Source organism: Taudactylus pleione, unplaced genomic scaffold (assembly GCF_031769625.1).
Source record: "Taudactylus pleione unplaced genomic scaffold, aTauple2 ptg000372l, whole genome shotgun sequence".
Classification (NCBI taxonomy): Eukaryota; Metazoa; Chordata; class Amphibia; order Anura; family Myobatrachidae; genus Taudactylus; species Taudactylus pleione.
In genome coordinates, this window is record NW_028284773.1 from 16185733 (window position 1) to 16206145 (window position 20413).

Sequence of the window (20413 nt, forward strand, 5' to 3'; positions counted from 1 at the left end):
GTAATAAATAAAATGCACTGAATATTATTTCATATGTAATGACTCCCCAAATTACTACTTTTTGCAGTTATTATGTGGCAATGTGCGGAGATGGAGCCAATGATTGTGGAGTAAGTACATTTATATTTGTAAGTCTATCATGTGGAATATAGCAATTACTAATTAAACAAAGCCCTTCATTTTAAGCTATAAGGCAATGTTTTTTATTTATGTTATACTAAGAAACATGTAAGAGCATAGATTATTATTGTTACAATGCATCACTTTCATTTACTGCATGTACTTATTAATATGAGGAATCATTGGTGACTATAGGGCCTGGTTAAGTGTTGTACGCTATGGTGATGTTTTCCCAGTTGAGTGATAATCGGCAATCAGCACATGCGTCTAAAGGTGGGTACACACCTGACAGATATATCTGCAGATCGAGGGATCTGCAGATATATCAGCTGCTGATGGTCATTCATACATACTAATACTAACGGCCATCATCTGCTTGTGCCCTCGGGTCCCGGCGGCTAGTTGGCGGGTCGGGGGCGTGTCCCGTCCCCATCCTTGCGGCTGCCGCTGTATGTGTATGGGCGGTCTGCAGACATATCTGCCCATCGGCTGTGCAGCACAGCCAATGCGATATGTCGGTAAACGATGATGTTCACCTACATATCGTGGGTACACACTGGCTGATGTGCAGCAGATATATTGGCTGATCATTTGATCGGCCAATGTATCTGTCAGTGTGTACCCAGCATAAGTTGCACAGCGCATGCGGAGCTATGATATGGGATAACAGTGCTGCTGCAGCTGCTGTTATACTACAGTTGATAGAATTGAACATTGATCTTGGGGCCTGATTCAAACACGCTCGCGAGCGCACAGCGCTCGCAAGCGGGTCGATGGTGGCCTAGTGTGCACCCGTGGCAAGCGCAATGTGTGTGCGCAAGCCATGTAGCGAGTGAGAACTTCACTCGCTCTGGGACTCGCAACAAAACGGGGCGGCTGTCGATGTTGATCGACAGCTCGGCATTGCGAGTGCTGAGACAGTACCTTAGGGTTTCCTCGCAATGCCGATGGTCGCGATAATCGTGACCATTGCCAGGCCGCTCACATAAGCTGTAGGTGGGCACCCACAGCTATGCGAGCGGCCTGGAGGCGGTAATTAAAAAAAGAAAAAAACGCCCTGATTCAGAGCGAGCGCTCACAAATAGCGAGCGCCTCTGAATCAGGCCCTTGGTCCACATTTTGCAGATTAGATTTTACAAAAAAATTAAATAAATGAAGATTAAACTGTGGTGATGTGAAGCACATATTCTTGGTAATTGCTGCATGTACGGATTTTTTTTACAGCTCCTGATTATAATTATAGCCAGGAACAATTGCAGTGTACTGTAAAAGTTATTACAGCGATTGTTATTGATTATATTGATTACAGTTATTGATTATAGCTGAGCTTTCAGTGGTTTTATTTTAATATAAAATGTTAAGCAGGCAACTTTCTCCTGTATCTCATTCTAATTTGTATCTATATTTTTTTGGTAAAAGATTCTTTGTTCTGCAAAATATACTGTGGGACTCAATTATAACAATGTACATTTATTTGCTTTAAAAGTTTGAAGTAGTAATTTCTACATCGTTGGTAATGATTACAGTGTACTTTGTGTTTTATAGTCTATACCAGTACAACTGTAAAATAAATGTTCTGATTCGTGTGAGGAAGGAGAAGGGTGTCATTTTAGTTGGCGCCTCAGGAAGCAAAATGGCTATCAGTACCCCAGGAATATAATAAAGATCTAACATTTGTCACAGCCTAGTGATGGCTGGTGCTGTCCCCTATTTATTACAGAGGGATAAGCCCTTCTTAGGGCTTCTCCTGATTTAACAAGCCATATAGCTGACAATAGTTATCACCGTGTTTCGCCAGCAATAACCTTCGCCAGCTTTCTCTGGTGATAGCGCCGCCATGTAAAGCATGAAGAGGCCTATATAAGAAGTATTGAAGTGTAATATGTTCAAATTAAAAGAAAACTTTAGAAAAACATGAAACACAAGGTGAATTGAGTATTGTACACATAAGAGGAAGATCACTATGGGCCTCATTAATTGTACACAAGTCCGCTTTGCGGATGGACATCGTAATTTTTAGCAACTAAACTAAACATGCACGTATGCAACTTTGAACAACTACAGGTGTAAGTACCTCAGATTTCTTACCACTTGTGGCATAGTGAGTGTAACTGGCCGGCAACTGGGCATTCACACATAGGATAAGTCTGGCGTGGTGGTGTCGTGGGTGTGTAGGTGGAATTGGAGGCTATTAAGAGTAAGCAGTGGATTTCAGCTAGATCTCCTGCACCAACGATAGGTGCGTAATGACGGCTACATTCATAAGCGAATGAGAGGGGCTGATGTGGCCACATAGATGCAGATATTCACATTTATATCTGAGCACACAGAGCAGCTGCAAATGCATCCGCATTGCACGAGACTCTGAAATAGAGCCTAAATGTTTACAAATACATATTATTTTTTTTAGGGAAATAAATAATCTTGAATGTTATTTTGTATTCTAGGCATTAAAAATGGCACATGCTGGTATATCGCTGTCTGAGCAAGAGGCATCTGTGGCTTCACCATTCACATCTCAAATAACAAACATTCAATGTGTTCCTGAGCTCATTAAGTAAGTGTCTCTAATAGTGGTAGAAGTATCAAGGCTATTTTTGTGAAAATGTAGCTAAATTGGCACTTTTTATACTAATTAATGCATTAGATATCTGCCACAAAAATGTCCATACTGTAAAATATCGTCAAACATTGCAGTTTTTTGTTGATGCTTTTTTTCTTCAAAAAGTGATATTCTTCAAATGTAACAAACACAAATGGATTTTCATTTTTAAATTTGAATTCACCATCTTCTGAAGGCAAGCTAGGCAGAATTTCATGAAAATACATAGGAAAAAGGCATGTTCTCTCATCCCTCCCCTCATTCTCTGTAACGCTCCTCCTCTCCCAGCACAGGCAGCAGATCAGTAGATTAAATAGATTTTCTCCACCTGTCAAAACATCTGATATCATAAAAATCCCTACCCATACACCCATGCGAGATATAGTCACCGCTGGCCGCAATTCCGACAGCGGAACACCAGCTAGAGAGTTATGATAGGCATCGAAATACCGACGCCTATCATAATCTTGATGTTGGAACGCCAAGGACAACATCCCGAACGAAGGTAAGTCTGGGGCGTCCTTAGCCGCGGGGGAAAAGGGTTAGGATTAGGGAATTTAGCGGGGTTAGGTTTGGTGGGGGGAATTAGGGTTAGGGGCGCTGAGAGGGGGGAGCGGGTACAAATGGCCCAGGCTTGCTGCAGGGGCCTGGTGGGGGCCTGGATCCGGCATGCTCCCCCTCCCTCTTAAGTCACAGCAGCCCAGCACACGCTGCTGTGTCCTGGGTTGCACTGGGAGCCTGCTCGTGGCTGCTAAAGCAGCAGCCGTAGCAGTCTCCTATGGGGGAGCGATGACGCTGATTGCACCCCCCATTGGCCGTGCTGCTTTACGACACTAAAATAACTTTTCTTTTTCCTTCTAAGGTGGCGTGGCCACGCCTCCCGTGATTAGGCCACGCCCCGTCACCTGAGCCCAGCATGGCTCTTGTCGGCCATGATTAGGGTTAGGCATCCCTAGGGGTGAAGGTTAGGATTTGGCACACCCCCCGGGAGGTGTGCCAAACCCTAGGGGTAGGTTAGGGTTAGGCACCACAAAGGGAGGGTTAGGGGGGGGGCAGGGGAGGTTAGGATACATACCTGCCTCTGTCGGGATCCTGATCTTGTCGGGCAGCCGCTGTCGGGATTTGAACCAGCTGCTAAACAGCCGCCGGCATTTCAATACCATTCCCACCCATCTACCCATTGTAACATGATCACTTGATGTCTTTAATGTACAGTTTGCCATATTTATTTCATCATTAGAATGAAAAAAATATATTTTTTCCCAAAATTTTTTATTAACTGTGCTGTATGTTTGACCCATGAGTCAGTTCATTGTCACACAGTTTGTTTATTATTATCCCCAGTTGGTGATGTCAAATAATTCTGTACCATGTCAAAAATTAATTTTACAGTATAATGCCTTTATAATAGTTTGAAAAATACTTTTATTTATTACATTTTAATCACCTTTGCTGTAGATTGTTTTCATGGTCTCATGCTGAGGCCATTTCTCGACTTTATTTCCAGGAACATACACTTTTTGATTTTTAATTAATTTTAATACATTCGAAAGCCCTTTATTATCGTCACAATAAAATATGATAATTTTGCATATAAAATGTGATTAATAATATATCTGCCTCATAGTCTCATAATGAGTTAGACACCACAGTACTTACTGGGTCAGACACTGCTGTCTACTGAGACTTAGATCTGCTGACTCTTAGGGGGGAATTCAATTGTTTTTTGGGTGCCCAAAGTAATGGGCACACGACGGGGCAATTAAATTGTTGCTCTGATTGTGCGTCCATTACTTTTGACGTACCCAAAAGCATCGTGTTCAGCTGCACAAACCGGCTAAACCCATCTAAAGTCCATTTTAAGGTGCCCAAACGGCCCAGACCATGGACTTATCACACATTTCTGCTCACCTCCTCAGAAGCTTATGAGCAGAAATATGTGCAGCTGTGGCTATGGGCACCCAAACGGCAGAACAATTGAATTGATGCCGGTGGGTGCCAATATCTGGCGGATGCAAGGAAAACAATTGAATTCCTCCACAGAATGACTGTCTCCATTTTCTGCTTGAGGCTCCTGTGCATCGTCCTCCCTATAAGGGAAGGGGCGTGGCTCTCCTTCCTGCTTACACCTTCAGTCATGTGATCGCTGCTGTCACTGGAGGCGGGCCGTTGTATTATGCAGCCTATTTAACTTTATCCTGACTACAACAAGTTACCAGAGGATTAGTCTTCACACTGGGGTGTGGTATATGAAGTTGACATTCAGAATGTCAACTTTGCCAAAATGTCAACATTGAGCATCTCAACAGTTACAAATACAATGTCGACAATGAGATTTACACATAAACCTAACCCTAATCTAACACTTACTGTAACCCTAACTGCAGCCTAAGCCTAAATTCATGTGTCGAGTCGACCTTCACAGTTTCTACATACTAACAATGATGACATTATGTCAGTGTCGACATTGAGAATATGGACATGTTAAATGTGGACATTAAGACCATGTCAACATTATGGTGTTGACTTTCTGAATGTCAACATATTGACTACATTACCTTATTAATGTGTTTCCTGTGCATGACCTGGCTTGTTCCTGACCTCTCTCCTGCATTGTTTTTTGGCATCATCCTGACGTGAATGATTTGACCTTGGCTTGTACCTGACCTTACTACTGCTATATCCTTTTGGCTTTATTGTTCCTGTGCGGTTATCAGACCCAGCTTGCTGATTACTCTACTATCATGCTCAGAACTCTGGTGGTCGCGACCTGTGTCCTGGATGCAGCCAAGTCCCTACCTCTTTGCGGGGGTCCTGACTCTGTGTCCCTGTAATTGGTTAATCCCAGCTGATAGTCTAAATTCATTACATCAGACCAGGAATCCAGGAATTTGTCAGGCTTCACTTCATTCATTTCCTGTTATTCCTGCACTTTTTTTTATGTAAGAAGATTGTATATGGATTTAGCTTTGGACTATGTCTTGGATAAAAAGATCCTCATATATCAGTTTCTTAGGGCATAGTTGTGAGGAAAAAGATTGCAACATATAGTACTTTATATTGGCAGAACCTATATATAGGATATACAGTAGGTGGCAGCAGAGTGTGATGGAGGTCAGTCCACACGATGATTAACTTAACCAGGTTGTGGTTTATTAACCAGGTAGAACGGGTTCCTGAATAACACAGGGTTAATGCAGTAGGCATACAATGTACATAGCAGGTTATCAGATCCAGCCAGGATCATGTGGGGTATAATACAGATGTGTGCTGTTTAGAGAGGTACACAGCTGCACTAACACAGAGTGGTGGCAGGTGGAGTATATGGTAGAACTAGCAGTGGTGACACAATGGCACTTGCAGGGTCTCTGGTGTAACTCACCCTCTCCGCACAGGAGAGATACATAGGGGCACGTCCTTCTACTTTGGAGGACAGAGCTGAAGATGCGTAGACAAGCCGCGTAGTAACACATCTAGCCGGTCGGGTTGGAGGCCGCAGTGAAGCAGCTCCGGCAGTACGGGGTTCTGGTGTCTCAGAAACAGCGCAGAGCACTCTCCTCCAACAATGTAGGCAAAATATTCTCACAATTCTGTATGGTATGGTACAATAAAAACTTTAAAGCTTTTTAGTTGGTTGATTTAGCAAGACAGACCATTCAGTCATATGTAAAAATATCTATATTGGTCATTTCATTTATTCATGTACTAAAAGCTCTATATTGTTGAAAATACAGTTGAAATAATGTAGCGTTTCAATACTACCTGTGCCAATATTTAGTTTAAAACATAAAATAATTGTAGCTGTACTGTCTACATTTATCCACAGGAAATAATGCTACTTTAATATACTATAAAATTGAATTTGCCTCAAAATCACTGTTGTGATGGGTCAGAATATGCTGACATAATGTATTTATGTGCTTCTGTTATTATAAAGGGAAGGTCGAGCAGCTCTGGTCAGTTCATTCGCTGTGTTCAAATACGTCACTCTCTACGCCATAATACAGTTTATTTGCCTGCTGCTACTCTTCTGGGTAAGTTGCACTAATTTACTTTTGTATCTTGGCTATTAATGAAGTGTACTGTTAGAGCCTCCACTGAATGTCAGCATAATAATCTCTCTATTGGCCAGCACAAAGGCACTTTTAGAGAGATCAAGGCCCGTGTGCAGCGTCCCCTTCACCATGCAACAGATCCCCCCAGGGCCGTAACTAGACTTTTTTTTTCCAGTGATATATTAGGAAAGATGGCGTATGTACAGAAGAGAGCAAAGCTGTGCCAGAGTCATTGCTAGCCCCTTTGCATGACCCTCTTTCCTATAATTTCTAAGAAAAGATGTTACCACTCTACACAGACATTGGGCTGATTTAGAATTTTACGGTATTGCACAGCCACGATGAAGACAGACCCTGGCCGAGACACTCCTAGAAAATGGGGATGACATGCCCCCGTTTTCCAGAATGCAGGCTGCACTCCATGCCCGGAAATGACCTCTGTGGCTAGGAGGAATTGCGAGTGATCTCACAGTAGAAAGACTGGCATATGCGCAGTATAGATCCTGCGTATGCGCCATTCTTATAACATCGGAGTAGTACGCAAACCATTTGCATACTACTCTGAATCAGCCCCAGCACACCCTGCACCCACTATGGATACATTACTATGCCAGCAGTATTACAAATCTGCACTTTCTACACACTGTGCTGAACATCAGTGTGAGCAACAGGGGCTTTTGCAAACAAGGTATCTAGAACTATACAGTTATCTGCTATGAGTATATTACAAAGCATGCATTGATTAGTCTTGAACAAAATTGTTAAGATATAGCTTATTCCAGTTCACACTGAGGACCTCATTCAGAGTCGGTCGTTGCGGCCGCTCGGTCGTAAGGTAAAAGGGGCCGGATATGCAAATGAAGTGCTCGCAAGTTGCGTCGTTAGGATGGGATCGTTAGCTGGACGAGCGAGGGGAGGATGCCGCCGTAAGACTAAAAATACGCCCCCTTCTCGTTCCCATTACACGTCATCTCTGGGCATATAAGGATTAATCGAGACCATTGGGAACCATCGGAGCTGGTCGTAGAGCTTAAGGTTGACCATACCCTCTCTTAAGCACTACGATCAAGTCAGTGTAAAAAACTCCCATGTCACATGTACCATGACACTACTTAGTTAATTATGCACTGCCATAAAACGCTGTTTGCATAGTCAGGCACGCCTGCGTTCGGATCTCCACTCCCCCGTTCACAAGCACCTTCCCCTGTTACCACCCACAAACGCCTCATCCTGTCACTCAAACTAACGACCTGGCTGTGTTCAAGGAAGGAGCAATTTCTGATCGTAATAGCTAGTTTGGCATTGCGAATTTTACGCATGCACAGCTTAGCGAACATCGGTGGCGTACGACCGTGCGACCGCAACGACCGACTCTGAATGAGGCCGCACTACGCGTGCGCAAGCCCCGGAACGAGAGAGAACGGGCCGGCTGTTGATGTTGATCGACAGCTCAGCCCGTTTTGTAGGCGCGGAGGGGGGGTGGTTTTACAAATGGAGGCATTCCTCCCATTTTGTGGCGGCAGCACTAACATCAGCAGTGATGTCAGTGGGGAGCTTCCTGCTCGATCAGAGCAGGAAGCTCCCTGGGGCTTGCAGTTGCCAAGACCCAACCTTAGGGTCTCGTCGCAAGCCCCGATGGTCGCGATGGTCTTGACCATCGTGACCATCAACCTGGACGGTCGCTAAAGTTGTGGGTGGTAACCCACAGCTTAGCTAGCGACCAGGAGGCCATACTTAAAAATACAAACGGCTGCCCTCATTCAGAGCGAGCGCCTCTGAATGAGGGCCTACATGAGATAACTGGTAATCCCTCAAACCGTTTCAAAACATAATTTTATCCCAGTGATTTTCAACCTTTTTCAACTCGCGGCACACCGAACAAGATTTTGAAATTTCTAAAGCATGCCATCAGTCCCTCACAGGAAAAAAACACACATATTGCCCCCCACAGGAAAAAATAAAACACATGGCCCCCACAGAACGAAAAAAAAACACATTGTGCATCACATAAAAAAAATAAAACACAAATGGCCAAACAGAAAAAAATCTAAGACAAAATGGTCCCCACAGAAATAAAACAAAAACAAAATCAAATTGGCCCCACAGAAAAAAATAAAATAACCAACGGAGAGGGCTCACTGTCATCCCTGTACTGTCCCTCATCGGCTTGGGTTGCTCATTCACACTCAGTGACTGAGCACACTGTGCAGAGCTGGGAGCAGTGTGCAGGCAGGCATGCATGACCTATGTCACGTCGCCGTGTCTACACAGGTCACAGCCCGGTTGCGCATGAGCCTCCCAGAAAAGCCCAATACAAGTATAGTCAGCTCTGACTGCACTGACCTCGTGTTAAACTTACCAACAGCTCGCAGCACACTAGTGTGTAGTGTTCACTCTAGCTCCGGCGGCAGGCAGGGCACCGGAGCTAGAGAAGGCACTGCCGTGCGCGCACCCAAAGAGGGGGCATGGCCATTGAAAAGGGGGCATGTCTATAAGACGTGTCACCCTTTTCGTTACTCTTAGGGGCGTGCCCGGCACTTACGGATACGCCAGGCAGCCCCCAAGCGCATGCACCCGGCGTCTATTCACCAGCGGTGACTGGGTCACCGCACATTTCCCCACCCGCGGGACACTGTGACCCACGGGTGAAGACTGCACCCGCAGGCTGTGAGGGCAGGGCGCTTTTTTCCCTCCAGAAGGAGGGCAGGATGCCACACCCCGCTAAAACAGCCTAGCAGGAACGCTAAGTGTGCCACGGCACAGTGGTTGAAAAACGCTGTTTTATCCAATTGGATTGTACAAGACAGGAAAATGTGCACCAACAAATATGGCCCTGTGCTTTGCTTTAAGGGATATTATAGAAACAACACTTTAAAGTTTTAAAGTATCTGATTTGGGGGGAACATATAATATGTTTAATTAGAGAATTAATTATAGTTGTATAGAGTTACATTTTGTAAGGTAATACCCTGGTTCATTTGCTAACTAAAAGTATACACACTAGTGTACAGTATATGTATCTATATAGTAGATTGCTGTAAATAATGTTATGCTGTTACAGTATGTTATGATACGTAGTACATAATAACCCAATTTATCTCTGGTCAACTAAAGAAGAAGCTGCAGTATAAATAAACCTTTTAACCAAAATGTGTTAATTTTCTGCATATAGAGTATTAGTTTTAATGTACATGTACAATATTTAATGCAAGGTTATTTTATTGTATGTAATTGAAAACTTGTACTTACCTTTCACTGGTATTCCCAAGTTCACCTGAGGATAGAAAAGGGAATCCAAGACTTGGGTGGAGGCACTATAGGAATAGAAAAATAGAAATAGTTATTGTAGCTAATACAGGACATATATAGACTGTATTTTATGTGGGATTGCTGCTTTACGAGTTAGAGTGGCATCTTTGTATCTTTCTTGCATAGTACTGTACAGTAAGGGGTATATTTACTAAAGTGCGGGTGTTTAGAACTGGAGATGTTGTCCATAGCAACCAATCAAATTCTATTTAACATTTATGTAGCACTTTCTAGAAAATAATATCCAGAATCTGATTGGTTGCTATGGGCAACATCTCCACTTCTAAAAACTCCCACTTTAGTAAATATACTATAGTCCTAATTCTTCATCTTCAGTTGATAGGATAAAAAGCTATATTCACTCTCTGCTGTTACATACATGGGTAAAATAATAAAATAATAGAAATAATCAAGGCATCGCTTATATTGAAATTATTAGTATATATTTAATAAAGCAAATTACTTTTGTATATTGCTATATAGATTGTTAAAATCAACAACAGTATATAAAACAAAGGATTTGTTACAAATGTATGGTTACATTGTATTATTTCACTTTTCAATTGATTGATTGAACACAGTTGGATTCACTTTAATGTAGATGAACAGCACTATTTAAGAGCTCTATTGAGTTGTGCTCAGTCACCTTGAAAAAGCTGCCAATCCGGCAGGGAAACACTTTGGTGTGACACCCTGACTTTGGCACTAGCACCTTACCTACTGCAGCACTGTGGAGCTCTCATCATTGTGTTTGGCACTATCTGAGTGTGGACACGGCCAATGGTCCTAGTTTTAAGAGCCTCATCAAAAGACCTGGTTCCATACCAGTTAACCCATGAGTCATTGAGGATAACGCCACTAGCAATCGGCAGAGGAGACCCACAGGTCCATGTGGGATATAAGTATCCAGTATACTGGCCAAGGCACCACAGAAGAACCACTTTGGTCTATGGTTCCTTGCTAGCTATCAGACCCACAACTTTACATATCCACACTGGAGAATACTACGAGCTGGTAATAGTTAAAAAAACTTTTACACTGAAACTTTAACCATTTATTGAACTCTGCTTGGTGCACTATTACACTGTGCCTACAAGGGTGTTTTTTCCAGTTTTAAGAGCTTACAATTTTGACATGCATGTCTGAAACCAAACATTTTTTGTGCTTTTTATTCATCTGTTTTATTTTTTGTGAGTCATTAATGTATTTTAATAGTAATTTGCTTTATTAAATATATACTAATAATTTCAATTGGAGCGGTGCTTTGACTATTTCTATTGTTCCACTTAGGAGACCTACTATCTCCTTTTTAGCAGCCGCTTGGTCAAACTACTCCTGACAGCGCCTTATTATTTCTGTTTTTCTTAAAATAATAAAATAACACTATTTTTTTTTCAGCAATTGAAAACAGTTGGCCTATACCAATATCTTATCCAGGATGTGGGAATCACAATACTGGTCACCCTAACAAGTACGTTGCTCATTTTGCAGGATATGCAAGGGGTTTCCGTATGTGGTAAATATACTGTGTATATATATATATTTATATGAAATATTAGAGCACAAAAAGGGGGCGCCACATTGTGCATCAAATATAGACAAAAGTTTTATTATATAAAAAACAAAGACTCCAGGTCAGCGTGCGTACCAAAGTAGGCGGTCTAAAACCACCGCAAGCATAAACAGTGATGTACATAACAATAAGGCTGGTGTTTCACCCGAACGTCTCCAGGATCTAATCCAGCCAGTCAAGCAGTAACAGAGGGTCACGCCAGGCCACGCCCCAACACGTTTCGTTCTTGGACTTCGTCAGGAGGCTGGCTGGCGTTGTTCAGAAGAGTGTTTAAATAGCATTTCTTGCTCCCATTAAGCAGGTGTATCTTCTTATAAAAATTGATTAACTGCTTGTCACAGATTGCAACAGTGTTCATTTAAAAAGTAACAAACTTCTACAGCACATATATGAACATATTTACATCATTACAAAATATAAATATATGATTAAAAAATATATTGAATTAAAAATAGGCTATCTAAAAATAACAGATACTACAATCAATGTATCTGAAAGATGAAAAAATAAAAACATGTTAAAACTGCATACACCGATATATACACCAAAGAAGCTACATCAAATAAGGAATAATCAGTCCCATTATAAGCAAGTGGACAGAGGTAAAACAATTAATTCCCTTTAAAAACGGGGTAATATCATACCTCTCATTTAACCGATTGGGGTGCAGAGTATTTAAGGTGATAATCCAAAAGGATTCTCTTTGGCTAGTATGTTTTCCCTATTACCACCCTTCATATCTGGTCGAATATGTTCCAGTCCCATAAATTTCAACGCTGTTGGATTATTACGGTACTTTGGCATTTTTTTAAACTATGGTTCTCTACACCATTTTTTTATATTCCTAAAATATTCAAGGATCTTAATTTTTAAAACTCTTTGTTTTACCCACATAAAATTTTCCACACCAACATATTAATAAATAGATTACAAAACTGGTGTTACAAGTAATTAAATGTTTGACCTTAAATTCTTTTCCTACATTACTCCTGAAGGTTTTTTGTCTATTCAAACCATGAGGACATACTTTGCAGTTACCACAGGTGAAAAATCCCTCAGTTTTCATGAAGGATCCAGATGCATTTGTTCCCCTATCAACAATCATAGGAAGCATAGGGGATAAAAATTATTTCAAAGTGCGGGCTCTCCTAAAAATAACGTCAGGTTTTTCTGGCATAATAGTAGATAAAATTCGATCCATTCGTATAATGTAGATAGAAGAAAACCCCAACAAAGGAATGGGGGGGGGGGTTGAAGCGCTCTGTGACAATAGAATATACTGATGAAATAATAGTGTATGCAATCATCTAAATTACGTAAAAAATATATATAGAGAGAATCCCTATCTATAGTGTGACTTAATCAAGGTATGAAATGTTCTGGATCTTCGGTTAGACTGTCCTTATGTCTTTGACAAAATTAAAGATGATTCCAGGTGGGCAAAAACTTGAGGCTGAGAGTTCAATGCTTGTCCTATATGAAGATGATTTTTCTTTTATTGTAGGTGTGTGTGTAAATGATCAGTTCATACACATTACCCCTAATTGTGTCTTCAGTTGTTCAGCTATAGTGTAAGTCCCTCAATTGTGTCAGGTCAGCAATAACTTTAGGCTGAGTTTTCTTAGAGCAAACAAATGTCAGTCTAAAGTATATGACAGGTCAGCAAAAACTTTAGGCAGAAATGTTCAATATGCAGGATATTGATGTTGTGCAAAAACCAGACGCTGTGGGTGCCACCTCCGTCACAGTTGAAAACAACCTCGGGGAATAAGGAACGCAGTATCAGGGTATACTTAGACACTATGATGCAGACTGGGTAAAGTGTGAATTACTTACCCAGTTCCAAACGTCTGCTGGTCCAACTCCTCCCTGCGTCCCGATTCAGCTGAGTAGATGCGGTGAACAACCCAAAATGTGTAGCACGAACACTAACTCAGTATGGCTTCTTGTATCAAAGATATTTAATGAAAAATTGAATACATAAATAAATAAAATCACCCCTAAATCAGGTGGTGATAAATATCCATAAACCATATAGTCACAAGTAAATGGGTAAGTGGCCCAACGCGTTTTGTCCCCCCTGGGGACTTCTTCAAGGGCAAAAAGGTCATCAGCCTGTTCTTACCGTCTTATATAGCAAGTATGTGCATTAATTAAGACTCCATGTGCGGTGTTATGCCGTACTTCCGGGTTCGCTGCAGTGCGCATGTGCAGTACGCGCGTATGGTCGTCTTGTGCATAGAGTTGAACATATACATAGTGAGTTGACAGTAACTATGTCCCGTTTACTGTGTCAAACTAGACCTCTTTGCATCTGCACAGTGCAGAATGGGCTCCTCTGTCTCTATTGATGACACACAGTAAACGGGACATGGTTACTGTCAACTCACTATGTATATGTTCAACTCTATGCACAAGACGACCATACGCGCGTACTGCACATGCGCACTGCAGCGAACCCGGAAGTACGGCATAACACCGCACATGGAGTCTTAATTAATGCACATACTTGCTATATAAGACGGTAAGAACAGGCTGATGACCTTTTTGCCCTTGAAGAAGTCCCCAGGAGGGACGAAACGCATTGGGAACCTTACCCATTTACTTGTGACTATATGGTTTATGGATATTTATCACCACCTGATTTAGGGGTGATTTTATTTATTTATGTATTCAATTTTTCATTAAATATCTTTGATACAAGAAGCCATACTGAGTTAGTGTTCGTGCTACACATTTTGGGTTGTTCACCGCATCTACTCAGCTGAATCGGGACGCAGGGAGGAGTTGGACCAGCAGACGTTTGGAACTGGGTAAGTAATTCACACTTTACCCAGTCTGCATCATAGTGTCTAAGTATACCCTGATACTGCGTTCCTTATTCCCCGAGGTTGTTTTCAACTGTGACGGAGGTGGCACCCACAGCGTCTGGTTTTTGCACAACATCAATATCCTGCATATTGAACATTTCTGCCTAAAGTTTTTGCTGACCTGTCATATACTTTAGACTGACATTTGTTTGCTCTAAGAAAACTCAGCCTAAAGTTATTGCTGACCTGACACAATTGAGGGACTTACACTATAGCTGAACAACTGAAGACACAATTAGGGGTAATGTGTATGAACTGATCATTTACACACACCTACAATAAAAGAAAAATCATCTTCATATAGGACAAGCATTGAACTCTCAGCCTCAAGTTTTTGCCCACCTGGAATCATCTTTAATTTTGTCAAAGACATAAGGACAGTCTAACCGAAGATCCAGAACATTTCATACCTTGATTAAGTCACACTATAGATAGGGATTCTCTCTATATATATTTTATACGTAATTTAGATGATTGCATACACTATTATTTCATCAGTATATTCTATTGTCACAGAGCTCTTCAACCCCCCCCCATTCCTTTGTTGGGGTTTTCTTCTATCTATTTTGAGTTAAGGAAATAGGGACTCTTCCTGGGTGAGCAGCTAGTGACAATTAGTTTTCCCCCTCTGAGAGCGCTGACTGCTATCCCTATACCATTCGTATAATGTGCCAGTATTTCGTCTAAATTTTATACACCTCCTGACTAGAAGAACTAAATTCAGTGATGACCGAACATTTAGTATTCTCTGTATCCTTCTTCATTACACTCGTATTATTTTTATATATCTATGTATGCGCAATGGGGCATACACACAAGACGATAGCTTTGAACAATATGAACGCTAATGATATCGTTCAACTATATCGTTCAGTGTGTATGCAGAGAACGTACAACGATGCGCGCTCCCACTGGACGATAACGATATCTTTGGTCGTCCGTACATGCAGGCCAACCTGGACGATATTGTCAAGAATTGCCTGTTCAGAGATGTGGCAGGATGACTTCGCTTAAAGATATCTACAATCAGTGTGTACACCCAATATCGTTTGTCCTGCACTACAGAAAGTTTACGGGAAATCTTTCACCAATATCGTTCATAAAGCACTTCGTCTAGTGTGTATGCACCTTAAGGGTGGTATTCAATTAGTTTTGCACCCGCGATAGTTTTGCATGCCAGACTTTTTACCTACATCGCATATTATAGCCGTGGAAACTTATTGTGCGTGTACCCGCTATTCGCCCTAGTCAATTCCAAAAGACGCAAAAACGGCGTCACGCGAAGTCAGAACAGGCAAAAAGTGGTATCAGAATCGGGGAAATCAGGCTGAACTCCCCAAATAGATGCAGAAACATTGAGGATCAATGAAGTAGTGCACGATTAGTCCTAATTAAACTGTTTGGGGTACTTAAGTTGGTTCAATAGCCTCTAAATAGCGTCTTTGCACAAGTAGTGAAGAATGGCATAAAGCAGTATTTTTGGAGAAAATAAGTGGTCCTAGCAAATTTGGGGTACCTGAAAATGGGTGCTAACATATTTTAAAGGCTCTAAAGTGTAGTTTTAAGAAAAGTGAAATTCCCCTCTCATAAAAGCACCTGCAATCCCAAAAACACTGGCCCCTTCTTAGAGCACCCCCAGAACCTTATTTCGCTAGTTTGCAAACTTGTCCTCCCACTTTGTGCTTTTTTGCCCCCAAAGTCAAAGTACTTTTTTGGGGTGTTAAGTTTTTTCCTGAAATTTTTTGATGCAGTTGTGCTTTGGGGGTCTGTCCCAAGGGTTCTGAGTGGTTTCCCCACCTTTGCACTCCAAAATAAAAATGTTGCACTTCTTTTCTCCTGCTATTCAGAGGCGAATATTTTTCACCTATTACATTGCATTGACTTTCCGCGTACGCGAAAAGCGGATGGAATTGAATAGACATAAGTGTCCGACAGGCGAAAAGTCGCAATCGGCGATACTTTTCGCGGATCTTGGCTTTTCGCTTCTAATTGAATATGGGCCTGTGTGATATATAATGCATAAACGGCAGCACTCAGGGACAATAACCAGGCATAAACAACTGTAACCTTTTAGTCGACGTTTCAATGTATAAAAAACATTTTTATCAGGACCTGATGAAAATGTTTTTTATACATGGAAACTTCGACTAAAAGGAGCAGTTGTTTATGCCTGGTTATTGTCCCTGAGTGCCGCCATCTATGCATTATATAACTACATCCCTATTCGGACTGGAGTACAGTAGAGGGCAAGGAAGAAGGTATCCTATATACTAAGTGCCAGATATTTGAAAAGTGTGTACAGTGTATATATAAATATATAGGTAATATATGTGTGTGTGTATACAAATATATACATACACAAAGTATATGTGTATATATGTGTATGTATGTGTGTGTATATATATATATATATATATATATATATATATATATATCTATATATATATCTCTCATACTTACACAAAGAATTACACTTACTTTCAGAAAACTCCAAGCAGGGGATTTGAACATCAAACCTCCTATACCATATTCACATACTTAACTTGTGAGTTACCAGCAGTAGTGTGGTGTGTGTGCATCTTGCCAATAATAACTTTTAGTTAAATCACACTGTATTTAAAATATAGAATGCTGCACTCCTTGCAGAGGGCTTGAACATCCTACCTCATACACCACAGTTAGATACTTGCACTGGAACTATTTGCTCTTGTGTTACAAGCCTATCAATAACTATATGAAGCTAGTTTGTCAGTTTAAACCATTGCAGCTAAACAGATGTGTGCAGCAATACAGTATATAGATCTGCTTCATATAGTAAGAATTACAAGACTTCCTATGCAGGAACACATACCTCCATATGTTAAGTGTCTGCCTGTGGTGTATAAGGTTAAGAGTTCGAGTTCCATGTATGGCATATCTTCTGTACATATGGGAGCCAATCAATGAGCCTGTCTGCCTGGGAGAACATCAGGAAAAAGAAAAATTTTGGGGGTGATTAGTCATCTAAATACAAATGTATTAATTAGGTTATTAATGTGTAAAGTCTCTGTGTTCCAGGTGTAACATACTTTTTTTTATGCCTCATTTTACAGTGAGTTTAACTGCGGCATATCCGAAATTGGCTCCCTACAGACCGCCAGCACAGCTGATATCCCCCCCACTCCTGTTATCAGTGACCTTTAACATTCTTCTCAATATGGCTATTCAGATTTGTGGCTTTGTACTTGTACAGCAGCAACCATGGTACAGCACATCTAACTTTAGGTAATGTTTGTTCATGTTACATTGAAATACATTAGAAGGAAATAGTTGGTTACCTAAATATTTTTGTTGCATATTTCATATGCTCAGTCATCCTCTAATTTCTACAAATATGTAGCTTGACACTTGTAACAGCTGCTGACTGCTCTAGTTGCGCTCCAACCAAGACTCACTGCTACAGACTCTGCACACATTAATACTGATACCTATAGTCTCTGCACACATTAGATTGACTGTTACAGTCTCTGCGAATAAGATACATTTTAAGGTAAAAAGACGCAGGATAAGATGCACGAAGCTACCAAGATGCACGACGCTTACGTGTTATGTTTAATGCTACTTGTAGCACATGGAGGTAAGATGTATGTGGACACGTGTATTTGCAAAGATATTTTTAAGCAACAGGCCGCGTCAAGGCATCTCTGCACCGATGCCCTAAGGCTACATGATAATAGCACCCACTTTGGGTTATATAATTGCATACTGTTAAGCCAGATGATAATAGCACATACATTTATATATCTAAGTTGAGAGCAAACTTCCCTGGAGGTACCCCAGAATTCTCCAAATAGCACTAAAGGTACATAGACACCTTGACGTGGCCCGGTGCTTAAACATATCTTAAAATATATGCAACAAACATCTCTAGATTTCTATTATCATGTAGTAATCAAATCTTGTTGCTGGTCTTTTGCGGTGTGTTGGGGGAATTTTTTGCTTTCTGAAGCTTGGTGCATATCAGAAATGCGGTCAAACCCCAAAAAATACAATATTGATGATAGTGCATACCGCCCACTTACTGCTATGGTCTCTGCACACAAGAATGACTTTTAAAATATATGGCAACAAATATATTTAACACCACCAGTCGAAACCTAACTCTCCCTTCCCGCCGTCTAGACCTAACCCTCCATCCCTAGTGCCTAACCCTAACTCTGCCTCTAGTGCCTAACCCTAACCATCCCCCTAATCCCAATACTTACTGTCAGGATGCCATCGGTCGGGATGCCGGCATTCTGAACGCTGGCATCCCGACAGTCGGGATTATAACTACAGTATATCACCCTGCTGGACCCTGACAGGACATTTATACACTACCTATTGCAACAAATGTGCGGGAGTGTGTAATCAGAAGTATTGCCTAAACAAATAATATATGGCAATGAATATAATTAGTACACCACGCTAGTAATGAGATTTAATAAGTGACAGTAACGGAGAAAAAGTTTTAGGCTAAGGAACAAAGTATATTAATACTTACTGCCTAATTAGTACTATCTGGCAGTGAAATGATTAGGGATGTGCACCAACTCCCGTGTTTCGGTTTTGGGTCTGTATCTCCTACGTGTTTTGGATCTGAATTTTGTTTTGGCAAAATCGTCCTTGCATTGTTCGGTTTTGGATCAGTATTTTTTTCTCTAAAAATCATAAAAACAGCTAAAATCACATAATTTGGGCATGTTTTTGTTCCTACAGTATTATTAATCTCAATAACATCAATTTCCACCCATTTCCAGTCAATTTTGACAGCTCATAATATTGTTTTCATCGGGTTTAGACCCAAAATATGCACCTAGCTGGCTGACTAAGCTAAGTGGCAGCAGTGGGTGGCACAAACACGTGGCAGTTCAACTTCAAACATGGCACATAAGGAAACACATGTTTTCATTAATCAAGAGGCCTGAAGGAGATGGAGTATGTATGTAGTTGAAGACAGGGAAAGGAAGGTTTGATTCCAAAGCAAATTTATGAAGGAGGGAGGTGGGGAGTCCTTTTCAAAGAATATTTGACTCATTCACGTCACTCTTTGCTGCAGTTGAGCTTTTGTGGTGGTCCAGTATTTTTAATTTTTTTTAAATGAAAGGGGCATGCAGGAGATGCTGTCTGTGGCAGCACACAAAACAGAAGCTCTGAACACGAAGGGGGCTGAGGGATTTTTAGTGTGGTACTAAACATCTGTTATCATTGTACTTCTGGGATTATGGATGGGAAGGCTGGGAGAGGAGAAGAGAGAACATCTCCAGATACCATCACAAAATAGCCTTTCCATTTGGTGTTTGAGTTGCATCTGACCAAACATGACTGTTATAATAAAGGAAAACCAAGCCCACCAGGTTTGTTGGTATCTACAAATCAAGGTTGAAAAATGGCATAAGAGTATTTTGCAAGTATACCTATTTGTGATTTTAGATGAAATAAATACAGTATGAAGCAATAAAAAAATAAGCATCAGAGCAGCAGCACAAAAGCATGGCAGTTTAAAAAAAAGTATAGGACATTTATTAAACTTTTGCAACAGCAGAGGCAGACAGGATGGCAGTTTCATAAGCTATACAATTAAAAATGTCAGGCAGCAATGCCCCAAACAGCACATAATGCAAAGAAAAGAGGTGCAAGATGGAATTGTCCTTGGGCCCTTCCACCCACCCTTATGTTGTATATAAAGTAGGACATGCACAGGTTAACAAACCAATCACTTCAGCGACAGGGACTGCCAATTGTGGCTGAAGCGATTGGTTTGTTTGTTTGGGCCCCCCACAAAATAAGCTTTTTTTCCTGCCAGTAGTGAAACGGACTGTCTGACATGCCTATTTGGACGCTATCATTAAAATAGTCCTCAACC

General features: G+C 41.2%; 1 protein-coding gene across 1 annotated transcript in view; it reads left to right on the forward strand.

The window, feature by feature from the left end:
- LOC148508309 (putative cation-transporting ATPase 13A4) overlaps positions 1–20413 on the forward strand; it is a 149478-nt gene that overhangs the window by 115364 nt on the left and 13701 nt on the right. The window contains exons 22-26 of the mRNA XM_088444764.1: positions 68–110; positions 2568–2677; positions 6660–6756; positions 11485–11557; positions 17622–17793. Of these exons, the coding sequence (XP_088300890.1) occupies positions 68–110; positions 2568–2677; positions 6660–6756; positions 11485–11557; positions 17622–17793 (495 nt within the window). The remainder of the gene's footprint in view (positions 1–67; positions 111–2567; positions 2678–6659; positions 6757–11484; positions 11558–17621; positions 17794–20413) is intronic.